Source organism: Prionailurus bengalensis, chromosome F2 (genome assembly GCF_016509475.1).
Source record: "Prionailurus bengalensis isolate Pbe53 chromosome F2, Fcat_Pben_1.1_paternal_pri, whole genome shotgun sequence".
NCBI classification, from domain to species: Eukaryota; Metazoa; Chordata; class Mammalia; order Carnivora; family Felidae; genus Prionailurus; species Prionailurus bengalensis.
Genome location: NC_057353.1, coordinates 18,442,428 through 18,458,567, shown reverse-complemented (window position 1 = coordinate 18,458,567; position 16,140 = coordinate 18,442,428). Strand labels below are relative to the sequence as shown.

Here is a 16,140-nt window from a genome sequence, read left to right as displayed (position 1 = left end):
ATAGGAGGAGCATGGGAAGGAAGGGAGGGAGGAAGGAGGGAAGGGAAGGAAGGAGGAAAGGAGGGAGGGTGGGAGGGAAATTTTGGTAACTAGAATTAAAGCAGTTTCTAAGCAATGAGCTAGCACAATCTATCTACCACCTGGACAAGACCATCCAAAGTCCATTTGTCTTTCTGTGTGCTGCCCTCGCTCTCTTTTCTCTGCTTCCGGTACTAACAAATCACACTTTTGAATGACTCCTTTGATTTTGTAGCCATGTTCATGCCTTCAAACCACCGTAGAAAAGGGTAATAGTATTTAATTTATACAGAGTATTAACAGACAATATATGTAAAACTCCCAGCATGATGCCTAGCACATAAAAGGACTCAATAAAGGCTGGGACAATTATCATTGCTAGCTTTAAAGGTGATACTCTTCTGCAAGGGGACTTCACTGATTTCTGATCTCTGCTGTGGTTTACTCTATGTTGGATTTTTATGGTTTAACTTTTTGAAGACAATGTTATTTCTCTTATTCTCAGGTTAATGAGGGTGGACACATCTTGTTGCCTCAGAGAACACTGACCCTTGCTGACAAAAATGGCTGTCCAACCTATTCTTAAACACTTCTTATAAAATGAAGTTCATTCCCTCATAAGATAGGCAATTTATTTATTGAGTCACTCTAATTATTAGAAATATTTTTCTTATTGTAGAGCCAAACTCTAACCCTCTTTCTACTCACTGACTCTACTTTTGCTTCCTGGGAGTAGAGGGACACCCTCTTCATCATGATAGACCTGGCCCACCAATATCTGAACATAGCCAATATGTCCCTTCTGCCTTCCAAACTATAGAACTTCATTGCTTTTGACCATTCATCCTATGGCTTGGTTTCAGAAACCTGCAAGATCCTGGAAGATCTTCTCTGGACCTTCTCCAGTTTGTCAGGGTCTCCCTTAATATGTAACATCTCCAGAAGTGAACACAACCATTCAGATATGAGCGGGCAAATAAATCATATAGATGCCAAAAAATCGTATTAGCACATTTATGGCAACCCCATCTTACAACTAATTCCAAGTGCCCCTATAGTACAAGCACCTATATCATTTTCCTCTATCCTCTACTTAAATAGTCTTTTATTTTTTTTTAATTTTTTTTCAACGTTTTTATTTATTTTTGGGACAGAGAGAGACAGAGCATGAATGGGGGAAGGGCAGAGAGAGAGGGAGACACAGAATCGGAAACAGGCTCCAGGCTCTGAGCCATCAGCCCAGAGCCTGACGCGGGGCTCGAACTCATGGACCGCGAGATCCTGACCTGGCTGAAGTCGGAATCTTAACCGACTGCGCCACCCAGGCGCCCAAAATAGTCTGACTTTTAAATCATTTAATCCAGACAGGTATCATAGCAAACTCCCAAACCTGTCGCTAATATACAAATACATTACGTATAAGTCATTACCATAAGTTCCCATTACCTCATAGCTCCTGATCAAATTTCAGAATACGATTTAACTTCTTTGAGGTCAACACTTTTCTTTTTATTTTTTTAATTTTTTGTAACATTTATTTATTTTTTAGAGACAGAGAGAGAGCATGAGCAGGGAAGGGACGGAGAAAGGGAGACACAGAATCTGAAGCAGGCTCCAGGCTCCAAGCGGTCAGCACAGAGCCCGACACGGGGCTAGAACTCACAAATCACAAAATCATGACCTAGGCTGAAGTCAGATGCTCAACCGACTGAGCCACCCACATGTCCCTGAGGTCAACACTTTTCATAAACAACCCAAAGTATCTGTGTAATTACCTATTAATGACATTTTATGGGGTAATGACATCAAGCCCAACCATCTTGTTATGCTCCAAAGTCCATCTCACAATATAAATATAATATCACTCATATTCTATTTTACTAAATCATATTGGGATGAGATGTCTTTAATATTTAATAGCAAGCTTTAAGAATCAGTACAGGGGCGGGGCGCCTGGATGGCTCAGTCAGCTAAGTGTCCAACTTTCGCTCAGGTCATGATCTCACAGTTTGTGGGTTTGAGCCCCACATCGGGCTCTGTCCTGACATCTCAGAGCCTGGAGCCTGCTTCAGATCTGTGTCTCCCTTCTCTCTCTGCCCCTCCTCCACTTGTGCTCTCTCTCTCTCTCTCTCTCAAAAATATATAAACATTAAAAAAAAGAATTAGTACAGTATCTGCCTTTACCATCTTCTATCATAGTAATCTACTATCATCACATGAAATCTCTTCAGTGAATAATTACTTAATTCCCAGAGAATTGCTTATGTACTTAAAGGAATCTATGTCAAATTTATACATTTGTCTAACAAACTCATTCTAAAAGAAAGGTTTATAGCATTTCTCTTTATACCATCTGTATGTCTTAGATAATAAAAAAAAAAAAAACCCTGATGCTCTCGATTTACCATGATTGAATCTGTGCATTATTTCTTTTTTTTTAATTTTTTAATGTTTTATTTTATATTTGAGAGAGTAGGAGACAAAGACAGAGAGCAAGCAGGGGAGGTGCAGAGAGATGGAGACAGAATCCGAAGCAGGCTCCAGGCTCCAAGCTATCAGCACAGAGACTGATGTGGGGTTCAAACTCATGAGCAGTGAGATCATAACCTGAGCCAAAGTCAGATGCTTAACTGAGCCAATTAGGCGCCCCAAATCTGTGCATTATTTCTGTGACTATAGCAACTAGAAATCATTAAGAATTTTTCAACTACAGATACATGTGATATTATCAATATTGAAGAAAATTTGGCCAAGTGTATATATACAGTCTCCTGTATAGTCATATGTTTCTCACTTCAAATCCATCCCACCTACAAGTAGACACTTAATATATGTCTCTTTTTAAAATGATGTGGCATTTTTCCCCTCACATACATGATAAATCTGCCTTTCTCTGTAGTAAAAAAAAATCTCATGACTTCACCTTTAAAGTAAATGAAATTTATGATATTTTGAAATTATGTGTAATGTTTTTTTCATTTACCTAGAAATGCCAGGAGAGCTTCCGGGGTTAGGGATAAATAAGCCAAGCTACAAAACTCACAGGAGAAATTGAAATAAAGTACAGCTATGAGCATCAGACTGCTAGGTAAGAGTCAAGAGCACAAGAGTCTATCAAAATGACAATGTCAGACAAGTGAACTAGAAAATAAAAAATGTGGAAGCAATAAAACAAGCCAGGCATATTGTCAGAAGAGAGCAAAGCCTCTAGGGCACTGATCTCAAATTTTAGAGTTTGGGGGACACACTTGATGGGCTTCTTAAAATCCTCAGGTTCCCTGGCACTACCCTCAGAGATTGAACCTGAGTGAATCTGGCGTGGGTCCCAAACCATTCCAACAAATGCTGACACATGTGGTATTCTCTCAACACTCTAAGCAAAACTGCTTTGGAGGCTTTGAGTACCTGAGTCCAGGTGCTCGAGCGCACAGTATAGCAAGCCTGCTGACATGGAGATAAAGGTGAGCACAGGTCTCTGCCCAGGTCACAGTTATACCTGTGATGTATTTCATCACTGGTGAATACTCATTATAAACCTGCATAATGTTACATGACCTGTTAGTATTTTATCTTTTATCTAGCATTACTGATGCCAATTTTTAAATCTAGATGTCTATTTTTTGACAAATCCATATTTAGTCATTGAACAGCCATGTACGATAAATGCTTTTCTCTAGATGAATGCTAAAGTCAGGTTTTCAACATTTCTACAACATGCCAGGCAATGTGTTAAACACTTTTCTCCTGGTTATCAATCTGTAGCAAGTTGGCTTCTCTGTTCCTGAAGTTTTACAAAGACAGAGAGAGAGAGAGAGAGAGAGAGAGAGAGAGAAGGGGAGAAGGGGAGGAAGGGAGGAAGGGAGGAAGGGAGGAAGGGAGGAGAGGAGGAAGGGACGAAAGGAGAAGGAATGAATGGGGAGGGAGGGTAGGAAAGATGTACACTTAATTAAAGCAGCTTTGTACACTGTTTCATAGGTCATCATGTAGATGTTTGAAGGCAGAAAATTATTTTATTATGAAAAAAAGCTGAAAAAGTCTAACTATAGAAATACTGTTACAAAGACTGAATTTCATGTGACTGTGAAAAAAGTACCGCCCATGAAAATAAGCTACTTTAACAGTACAGTGCTGTATCACAGTCATAAACTAATATTTGAGAGGTAAGGTGTAAAAGAATTATTTTTAAAAAGTAAGAGGGCTTGCATAAATCATTAATTTGAACTACTTTAAAGCCATTACACATATTATAATATGTATATGTAGAAATTAATGCAGACACTTTTAAATAATGTGTTTACCCATACTATTCAGAGTTCTGTTGTCTTAGCAATCCCTTAAAAAAACTAACCAAAATAATGTACTTTTATCATCTAGATGATTTAGCGTTTTTAATGTGCATTTCCACTTAGGAAGCTACATTTGTCATGTAAAATCATGCTTTTGATGAATCGTGTCTATAGAATTAAATACACCAAAACCCTAGCAATGAAGTTACATGGATGGTTCTAACCCTGACTGCTTTTATTAGATCAGGAAAGGAAAGGTGGCTGACGGTTCAAGGTGAGAAGTAACCATAAATGAATAACTGTGACCAGGGGTGGGAGTCTACTCATCTCGTCCTTCTCATTCCAAAAGCTTCTCTCTTTCTACTCCAACCTGTGGTAACTTACCTCATCCTTTGTCCTTCACCATGGCCCCCAACAGCGCAAAGGTGAAATACAGTGAGGGAAGCCCACCCGCATCTGCCCTTAGACAAAAGAAACAGAACCTGCACTATGGAAACCCCTTCACAAAGACTGAATTTCAAATAACTCTACAGTGCTCAACTCTAATATGAGGAAGTAAAAACTCCCCCATGGTATACATTTGAGAACCATAAGCCAAAACTGGATGCTAAAGAGGATAAGAGATCATCAAAGTAGCATAAAAATGAAACAAATAACAGAACCAGGTCAGAATCACTGCCACTATCCAAAAGGGCCAAAAGTATTAAAAAATAGCGAGAAGCCACTGATAATGAATACATAACTATCATATAATTATATCTGCATTTAATTACCACCCAACCCACTATGGATCAGACACTGCCCTAGATGCTGGAAACTCAGAGCTTGAGACATGACCTCTGTTCCCAAGAAGTCCATATACTAGTGAAAGAAACAGATATGTAAACACAGAATTAAATGCAGTGTGATCACTGCAATCACCACACATTAATAAAATGCGAGTTGGTGTGAGTTAACAGTGATGATTATCAGGGAGAGCTGTATATTTATGATTATGTATGTTTATAATTAATTATATAGTTCATTCCATGTTGTGGTTTTAGGCTTCAATCATTCTTCAGTGTCAACTTGATGGAGTACACTATTTAAATACCACTTTCCAATATGGTGAAGAGATCAGTCTGAAACGGATAGAGCAAACAATGACCTAAGTCATTAAGAGCAGGACCTGGAGGCAGTCTGTGTCCGCAACATTGCTCACCAATGGCTCCCCTTCTCAACGTGTGTGCCTCATGGTACAAGAACCAGCAAGAAAATAATAACAATTCAGAATCTAATGTGTTAAAAGTTGAATAATTTTGATTCTACAATTTGAGGTATATAATCAGCTGTCAATGAGATAGCCAGCATACATGAAAAACTATTAAATGTCAAAGCACCATTAAAGAATTTGATGTGTAAATAGGATGAATTTTCATAGGTGGGCACTTGTTAGATGCCAAAGTATGCTTTCAGAAAATGACAAGAGCCAGAAAAGACAGAAGTATGTACATTTATTTTATGGCTCCTTTTCTAATTGCTAGTGTTTCTTCAAACATTAAAATCATGACTTATGAAACACTGCAATAATAAAACAATCCCTATGCTCTGAATAAACGCAATAAAAATATCATCACTAAACCATATCTGGACCATTTGAAAGCATAAATCTTTTCATGTTAACAAGTTCTCTTAATATGTTATATAAGGGTTCATTACTGATTCTTTGCAGCAATGAGGTGGCAAAAAACATTATAAAATGAAACTATTCATAATTATCTGACCCAATCATCGGCTCTCCCTGCTTAACACCAGAGTCTACCTCATTCATCTTGTCAACTAAATGTTGAATGTCAGTATCAGAAAAACACAGACTGCAGAGAGAAGGGCATAAACTTAGCAAAGATGAAAGATGACAGGAGGGCTTGAAACTTCCCCAATCATATGCAAAGCACTGACAGATGATAATTTAGCAGAGCTAGACCCATTCATGGTGGAAGAAAAGAAAAGTGACAAGAATGACAACTAGATGGGTGTTTCAAAAGAGAATGGTTTCAACATCAAAGGAGTGTCTTGAGAAAATGAAGCATTTGAATATTCTTTCAAAAACTCTTTTAAAAATACTAGAAAAGTTAAACATTAAGTGAAGACTATCACATCATGTTATCACATAATGTCGTAAGATGTATTCCCCCACCCCTCAAGAGTCAGCATTTGATTCACTCTTTCTGAGATACAGTTTATTAACTGAAGTTATTACCCAAATTATGTCATATATATTAGATAAAACAAATTAATAACATAAATTTTCATTTAACCAAAATGAAGTCCCAATCAGACGTCCCCCCCACTCCCACTTAGGAAATTCTGCTCCCCTTTCTACGTAGATTCACTTTCAATGGTCTTTTTCCCAAACCACTTATCTTTAAGAATCAAGTCTGCTTCAAGACAGTAGACAAATGTGTATCTACTAAATCACCTTACAGAGAAGATGAAAGAAACAGGTCTCATCACAACCTCTGTTAGACTCACACTCAAGAAATAAGAGAACATGACTTGAAGTCAATACACTGTCAGACACAAACTTAGTCAAACGTAAAGCAGCAACAGGTGATTTTAAAATGGTCTTGTACCATTATATTTCTCCATGTAAAAAGGTAATCAAGAGGTGTCAAATTTCTATTCTGATTGTTTTTACTTCCTAAAACACAATAATTATTTTGATCTTATTTTTCCCAACACCTTCATATATTAATAATTCTCCCCCTTATCTTTTAATATATATATTTTTTTTCAGATTTAAGAGACCTATCCCAAACAGGCCTATGAAGAATGTAAAGCTAAACTACCAAATGACATAATGCTGATTGATACTCCCTTGTTGACAAAGTCCATTTTGACTCCAAAGATTACAGTGATCATTACACTATCAATCAGTCAAAAAGCCCACCAACATCGAGAACGGTTCTGTTCTATGGAATGAATCAGTGGCTCTGCTTAAACAGCTAATAAACTTCCTTCCCAACCACACTGATCACTGTCCTACAATTACTTTCAGTAGAATATCCTGTGGAATGTTTTGAATGTAGGATAAGACATAAAACTGAGATATAATAAATTATGCTAATAAAAGGCAATTAAATATGAACAATTAACCCACAGATCTTCTGTGGTATCTGTCACTACATAAATGCTGACAAAAACCTAATTTTTATAATCAATTTACTTAAAAAAATTTTAATGTTTATTTTTGACAGAAAGAGAGAGAGTGTGTGTGTATGTGCGTGTGAAAGAGAGAGAAAGAGAGCAGGGTTGGGGCAAAGAGACAGGGGGACAGAAAATCCAAAGCGGGCTCTGCACTGACAGCAGCAAGCCAGATGTGGGGCTCAAATTTACGAAACCAGGAGATCATGACCTGAGCTGAAGTTGGATGCTCAGCAAACTGAGCCACCCAGGTGCCCCATACAATCAATTTATTTTTAAAGGGCAAGCAACCAACTTAATCTAGATAATAATTTTAATTTTTTAAAACAAATTTTGTGTAATGTTTATTTAATTATTTTGAGAGAGAGTGAGAGAGAGCACAAGCTGGGGAGAGACGGAGAGAGAAGGAGAGAGAGAATCCCAAACAGGTTCCACACTGTCAGCACAGAGCCCAACATGGGGCTCAATCCCATGAACTGTGAGATCATGCCCTGAGCTACAATCAGGAGTCCGATGCTTAACCAACTGAGCCACCCAGGTGCCCCACAAATTAGCTACATTTTTATCTGATGGGTATAAATAATATTACATGGTGACAAGGAATATAGGCTTTAGAACCAGTCTGTTTATTTTCGTACTAAACTTTGCCATCCGTTAGTCATAAGAACTTGAGTAAGTTATATAGCCTCATTTTGAAAATCTGTGTAATGGGGATCATAATACCTCAGCAAACTATTTAAGACTCACCAAGATTGCATACAATGGAAGATCAGCATTTCCTCAAAAGTAAAGTGGGTGACTGGCAATCAAGGACCTCTGTCCTCCCCTAAGCAAATTTAGCCAGGCAAGTTAGAGGAATCCTAGATCTTGATCTTGAATCTTGAGTGACATAATATAAGGGTGGAAAAAATTATTAGAGCCTATCCATTTTAGCTAAGGCATTGAAGGTCCTGCCTGACAGCTTTGGCTGCCTAGACACCCTTGAGAATATAGCTTTTCTTTTGATCCTGTGAATGACCCCATATCCTTTAAATTAATTTTTCTTTTAGTTTCTGTTGCTTGGAACTATCTAACCTTAACTGGAGTGATATAACACCTTCAGTAGACAGGTGCATATATTAGACAAACGGGAATTTCTCAAGGGTAAAACCCTACCACTGAACCAGAGCTTTAAAATACTACTTATTTGCATAGCATTTTACAGTAGTAAAGCGCTTCCACTTATTTCATTTGACTCTTGCACTAACCCACACTGCACTAACCTCTCTCATGAGAGGTTTGATGCATTATCCCCAAACCAAGGGTTAGAGTCCAGTCTAACAGTGAACAACAACCAGGCCTTTTCACTCTGTCATCTGATTTGGGAGTCGTAAATTTCAACCACTTATTTGCCTAACATAAAGGAATATAATGATAATTTATAATGCAAAATACTAGATAGGCAAGATACCTGACAGATTTTACTATAAAAAGCCTTCATTTGATTAATGGGAAAATAAGACCCTGGAAAATTAAGTGACTTATTTGAAATAAATAATCCACCTCAAGTGGAAATAGTGCAAACTCATGGTGTATCAGACTCGGAGCCCATTCAAGAAATTTTGGTCACTGGAGAAAGAGTGGCATCTCTAAGGTGGTCCTAAAAGACCTGCGGAAGCTCAGGGAAGGAGCTGGACATGTTTCCCAACTTCAGCTCAAGGCTCCTCACCTCAAAAGCTCTTTAAGGATCTCTGTGTTCTCTAGTTGACATGCCACCTGACATCTGCCCTTGGCCCTGTCCTAACCCCACTAGAGCCACTCGAAACAAACACAAAGCTGTCTGCACGCTGAACAGTAATCCTTGTTTGCAATTCAGAGAAAGCTCTTTAACCATTCCCCTTCCCTCCCAGAACCTGCATTCATCCTGCACAATTGTGTCCCTTTGTCCTGTGTTACCTTGGGAATCCTACCCGCAGTTTCTCCTAAACTTCCCAGAAGGAACCAGACTTGAGTACTATGACACCTTTCCCACTCTCTCCGAGGTGGTGGACTGAGATGGGGAATCAGGTTCTGATCACAAGTTGCCAACCAGTTGGCTGTGCCTTCCTCCAACGTGCATTCCCTCAAGACCCCAAAACCTCCCAAAGCACCTATGGCTGTGTCTTATGCGATCATTTTCAAATCCTGCTCCAGTAGAATTTATGTTGCTGCCCTCTTAGGGACCCAACATTCATATTATCTCCTCTATGCCTGCTGGAACTGTAGTCATTTCTGATTTCCTGCAGCCTGTTTTCTGTCCTGATGCCCCATTTCCTTCTTACACTCCAACTGTTTGTTATAAATATAGCAAGGCTGGTGACACTGAGACACCCACTGCTATGGGCTGTATATGACACATTATGGTCCACACATATTCTTCCTTTGAGCAACTTGCATGTTCAGTGCAAGAAATACCAATGCTTTTTCAGGAATCTTTTATTCCTGCAGTAGACTCAATTTTTAGGATATACACGAGGAGAGAAAAAATGACAGATTCCATTTCCCTAGAGTACCAAGAAGAATCTGTGAAGTTTTGTTTTGGTAAAAGGCCTGGCAGATAGCAATGAGAAACCTCCAATTCAAAGCAAGTTCAGTTTTTCTTCCAATGCTCAATTGACAACAGAATGACAAAAGTAAACTTCAGTCCATTTTTCTCATCCCAGCAGGACAACCGCTCCCCAGGAAAGGAATTATCATCATGAATCAACACTAAAACACACAACCATTTTAATTGACTGAAATAAGTAGCATTCATGCCGACACAGGAGGTCACCCTGGACACTTGAAATGAAAGAATATAGATGAGGAGAAAGATTAAATCTCAGCTAGCATTTGAAAAGTTTCATGGTGAAAAGTGGATAAATAAGAGAATTCCCAGAGGTCACTGTTTGAGGCTTCCTTGCAAATCTGAATAGACATAATTTTAGCTCTAAACGGAAATCAACATATTGAAGATACGAAACAAACCAGTCAATTATAAAGCCTTAAAGATAAAAAGAATGTACTGAAATTTGTGTAATACAGTATTTGACTGGAAACATTTTAAATCTTCTTTATGCCTTTAAAAATTATACTAATTGCTTACTTTATAATAACAAATTATCCTAGTTGAAAGAAAGCTCATGCTCATCTCAATTAAGGCAATTTAAAGACAAAATTTTAGTTTATTCTTTATACGGCACTAAAATAATACGGGGCTCCAACCCCATGAAATGATGGGGATTCAAAGTTACTATAGACAAAAACGTATTACAGATTCTGAATATCACTCTTTTGCCTTTTTATCATCTAAAAAAATCTTTCTCTAATTAATCATAAATCTGTAAAACTTTTTGTCTTCAGTGGACCTTAAAAATCACATAATAGTTCTTTCATTTTAGAAATGAGGAAATTCAAGTTTAGAGAGATTAAGTGGGCTTACAATGAAATCCATCACCATACACCTAATTTAGAATCTGAAAATAACAGTATCACAGAACACGTATGGAGCGGAACCCCCTTCTTAACTCTCTCCAGGATTCAAGCTATGTACTTGTTGGCCAAAGGCAGTCAGGAAAAAGGATAATCGAGATGCACAAATACTGAAATACCAAAGCTTATAACCCACACAGTGTTGGGTGGCTCTGTCACAAAGCTTTCAGGCTGTCACTAAGTCAATTAACTGCCGCTTTATGGATATTTAAAATTAATAATGACAGCACTTTTCAGAAATGGTTACAGCCCTCTGGCATTATCTGTGAAAATGACCATTTATGGTTCAATCCAATGTCAACAATTCTATTCACAGCATTAAGACATAACAAAACTATTTTAAGCTCCATTGTTGAGTAGAGTGAATGTACCTCCCAGCCTTCAATGTGAGACTGCCACTCCTCCAAAACTTCTAACTTCTCCATCTGCCTCTTGGCCTCGTTTATGTTGGAACAGACGGCTTTCATGGCTTGGAGGGCTTCCATTACTGCTGCGTAGTCACTGTGTTTCCTTGGAGTCCGCTTCAGCAACTCCTGTTTATACACAAAAAACAAATCGCCCTTTGATCTTCTGCTTTCTGGTACAGCAGGTTCAGACTGACCAGGAAATGAAAACTGCAAAGATCGTGAGAGCCAATTTCAGAAGTGACATCACAAACTCCACTAGGATTAAGATCAAAAATAAAAGGTTGAGTCAATGAATGTGCATTACCCCTAATACACATTTGGCAGTGGTTTTAATTTTTTCCTTAAAATTATTGTCTTTAAAAACTAAATTAGACTTCTCCTTTCAAACTGTCAAATATCGCACCTGCAGCATGACATATTGTTATAAGTTTGACCTCTGCTCCAACCAGAAATATAACTTTACATATTTTCTTCAAGTCTTTAACAGAATAGTAAGCCCAAAATTTCAAAAATAATTTAAATGCCTTATTTTCTAATAAATTTTTGAGAAGCTATAAAAACATGCTATACATAAAGCAAAAATTTTAAATAATGTCTTACACTCCAGCAAAATAAATGATGTGTAAATTCCACAATACTCCATCATTAAAGGGGAAATTTATGCTGTTTTCACCAATAACTTGGGTTCATTCTCTGTAATCAATGAATTGCCATATGCCTCTCGATAATTTTCTTTTTGTTTTTGTTTTTTGGGTTTTTTTTGGCATTTTATGGTTTTTTTCCATTCAGGATATCAGAACAAGAGTAATCTTTAATCTTTTAAATATATTAAAAGGTCTTGTTTGTTTTTTAGGAGCACAAAATTAAACATCTTCACCCACTGTCTAGACAGTTGTAACCACATTGCTTTTTAATTAGTCATTTGTTTCTTTACTACAGTTGCCATCATCATGTAACTAACTAACACAATTACAGAAATCCTAAGGCAAGTCTTTTAAAAGAATTCTCTTAATTCTTAACATACAGTAGGAAAGTATGCAGTTGTTATATTCTCCTGGGGTCTGTTATTGTTGAAAATTTTGCCATAAACTTTGACCCTGCATTCAATATGTTCACACTCTGTTCCTGCAGAGCTAGCACCAAAAGAATACACATTACATCACTCCCAAGACAAGATTTAAAAAGTTATGCTGGAACACAAATCCATGGAAGAGACATGGTGGCTTCTCTAGAAATTCTAAAGTGCAGAAGTATTTGTAAATTATGTGAAGTGGTCAAGTCAGTCCGCAGGCTATGATTTGGGGTCCCATGCAACTGTGCCCAATGAGTACCTGTGGAACTGAGAATTTAGATAATGTAAAAGAGCAAGATGAATGACTAGTAATAATCTCTGTCAGTGACTTTCCATGAGCCTTGTGCTGATTTCAAGTTCCACAAATAAGACCAATATATCTTTTCTTTAACACACAGCCTAATCCCTAATGTCTTTCTGAGTAAATAAAATCATCCAAAATCAAAGAGATTATCAGCACAATAGTACAACAAAGAAAACCATCAACACCAACATACCTACTATACAAGTAAATAGTTCTTCACGTTTCTTTGCGAAGACAATCATCCAAAGGAGGGGAAACATGACATCTTTTCACTCCTTGAAGGTACCGTGAGTTATTTATCTTCCTAAGCAAGTATGTGTCCATGATTCCATCTTTTGAGAGGTCAGATCAACCAACCCTAACCAGAAGCCATCCCTAACCAGAAGTGATTTAGAACAACTACTTGGCATGGTGTATTTCTCTTAATATCACTATCCCTTCTGACTCTTAAACAAACGCCTACGATTCCAAAGCCAGGTCCAGGGATAGCTGAAGTGATCTGGGTCACCACAATAGGCATCTAAAAGGACTCTCACAAAGATAAGTCACCTTTGCACCAATCCTCCCCCCTTCTGAGGACCACACCAAAACTCTGCATAACTGGAGATCCCATGTTACCTTCTCTCTAGGGCTTCATTGAGCAACTTCAATTGACTTTGTTTTTCTATAAGGAGAAATTGTTTTCAAAGAAATTGTACACAAAACCCCAATTTATGCAACTAACAGAAGTTGTAGTTTAACAAAAGTTATTTTTAGGGACACCAAGGTGGCTCAATTGGCTAAGCATCCAACTCTTGATTTTGGCTCAGGTCATGATCTCACAGTTTATGAGATCAAGCCCCACATTGGGCTCTATGCTGATGGCATAGAGCCTGCTTGGGATTCTCTCTCTCTCTCTCTCTCTCTCTCTCTCAAAATAAATAAATTTTAAAAATGTATTTTTAGTTAAAATTCCTTACATTTATTTCTCAAAGAGTTAATCAATAAGAATACCAGTTAATATATGCATAGCATTTTGGAGTATTTTAAAAATTTAGATAGCAAGTAGTGATTAATATATTAAAATAAATCAGAAACAAATATATATGAGTAGTAATAGCTAATATATATGGAATACATACTGTGTTAAATGATTTGCCTAAAATAGTTCAATTATTGTTATTATGTAATCCCTTTTCGATATGCATATATATGTATACACAATATATGAATACACATATCCATATACACATTCTTGTAGATAGATGCTATAATTTCATCATAATTATTCCTATTTCATAAATAAAAACCCAAGGCTTTAAGAGGTTAGATTATGTGTTCAGTACACAGCTAGCAAGCAGAATACTTAGGATTTGAACTCAGAATTCATGTGCTCAACCACCATCCCAAACTGCATCCTGATGTTGTAGTTGTAGTTCCTGATGGTGTAGCTCCAAAAGCATCATTTTCAGAATTGCCATACAAATCTATTCACATGCTTTAATACTACAAATAATTAGGACATTATAGTATGTTTTTCAGAATAAAACTTTGGGTCATTATAATGAGGCAATGGACCTACAACCATTAATGGGGCATGTCCTGTCTTCCAGAGGTAGTGTTTGCTTAACACTGTCATTCCTATCATTTATTGTCCCATGTGACCCACACCATTCCCTGTAATATAGATTTAAATACCAAGCTCTGAAATTATGTAACTTTGACTTTAACTTCATTAGTATCAAGAAGTCACCATTTTTAGAGACTATCAAATCATATGCCCACAGTGGATTTACTTAAGATAAAGAACCCTGTACATAAAGTGCTATATAAACTGGTCATAAGGTACTTACTGGATTATCTTGAAACTAATGCATTAACTCTAAATAAAACTCAAACAAATATATTTTCTACAAGGAGCAAAGTCTATAAAGTAGTCTACAAAGTCTCTTTTGCCAAAAGATCTGTTTCCTACTCCATATATATGTGACAAAATAGCCATTTTCCCCCAATAACTATGATCTGCCTTTTCTTTAGAAAGTACAGATTATTTAGGGGTGCCTGCATGGCTCAGTCAGTTGAGTGCCCAACTCTTGATTTTGGCTCAGGTCATGATCTCAGTTTTGAGATTGAGCCCCGTATTGGGCTCCACACTGGGCATGGAGCCTGTTTGAGATTCTCTCTCTCTCTCCCTCTTTCTCTCTCTTTCTCTCTCTCTCTCTCCCTCTGCCCTTATCCCTCCACTCATGTGCTTGGTCTCAAAAAAAAAAAAAAAGAAAAAGAAAAGAAAACAAAAGTCAGATTATTTAAAAGAAAAACCTTTTAAATACCATCTGCAAAATATGCAGATACAAAGAAAATTCTACAGTGAAATAAACACATAAAATACCTTCAAAAGGAGAGGATACTTGCAAATTCTTTGTATCGGTGTTACTAAATATCCTTCCAGGGGAACATCTGTGTTCTTCCGTCCTCCGAGTAGCATACAGTTCTGAAGTGGAAATAAAAACAATTAATTACATTTTTTAAAGTCAAAGCTGTGACACGATCTTCTATCATAAAATTTTCTGCTGAAACTTTGTCAAAGCTTATCTCTACATAGCTTCTTTCTCCGAGATGAGCCCATGCAATCACAAATAACATTTACAGAAGACAAAAACAAATACTTCACATTTCAAATTGGTTATAGAAACCAAAATGTGTTTTGAATACATATCTTGGAAATTAATTTATATATATTTTTCTGAGTATGAAGTCTGAAGACAAAGAAATAGGATAGACATGGAAGAATGAAGGAATGGATGGATGGGTGAGTGGATGGGTGGATGAATGGATGGATGGATTGATGGGTGAATAAATAATAGGTAGACAGACACAAGTATACATAGAGATCAATCCTGCTTATAAAGGGAGTTGTGTTGTAGTTAAGTCATGGTGTGGTGTTGTATTGTAAAGAGCAGGCCTAGAGACAATTGGGTTCTACACATGCTCTGCCACTGACTAGTGACATAACTTGGGCTGATTTCAGAATGCTAGTTTTCCTGTCTGTAAACTTGGCATGTTTCAACCAGTGATTGCTAAGTCACTGTTAGCTATACTACCTCACCAATGACACTGGCCAGCCAGTCGCAGAGGAGGTCAGATATGATCTCCAGAGAGGCAAGAGGAATGGAGACATTCTCAAAATTAGCAATCAGAGAAAGATGAAAGGGAAGAGGAAATCAACTCTGATTTTAAAAAAAAAAGCCTATAGCCTCTTAAGCATCTGGTCTTTATTTAATGGTTTAAGTATCAATACCAAAAGAAAAAAAAAAGATTTGAAATTGATGCCAAAACCTGTTTCTGCAGTATCTATCAGAGTAACTGGCATAGAGAAAACAGGCATAAATATGTAATGAAGGG

General features: G+C 37.3%; 1 protein-coding gene across 1 annotated transcript in view; it reads right to left on the bottom strand.

Moving 5' to 3' along the window:
* The window catches only part of PREX2 (phosphatidylinositol-3,4,5-trisphosphate dependent Rac exchange factor 2), a 295,413-nt gene that overhangs the window by 194,647 nt on the left and 84,626 nt on the right, over window positions 1-16,140 (bottom strand). The window contains 2 exon segments of the mRNA XM_043601163.1: window positions 11,348-11,509; window positions 15,128-15,229. Coding sequence (XP_043457098.1) covers window positions 11,348-11,509; window positions 15,128-15,229 — 264 coding nt within the window.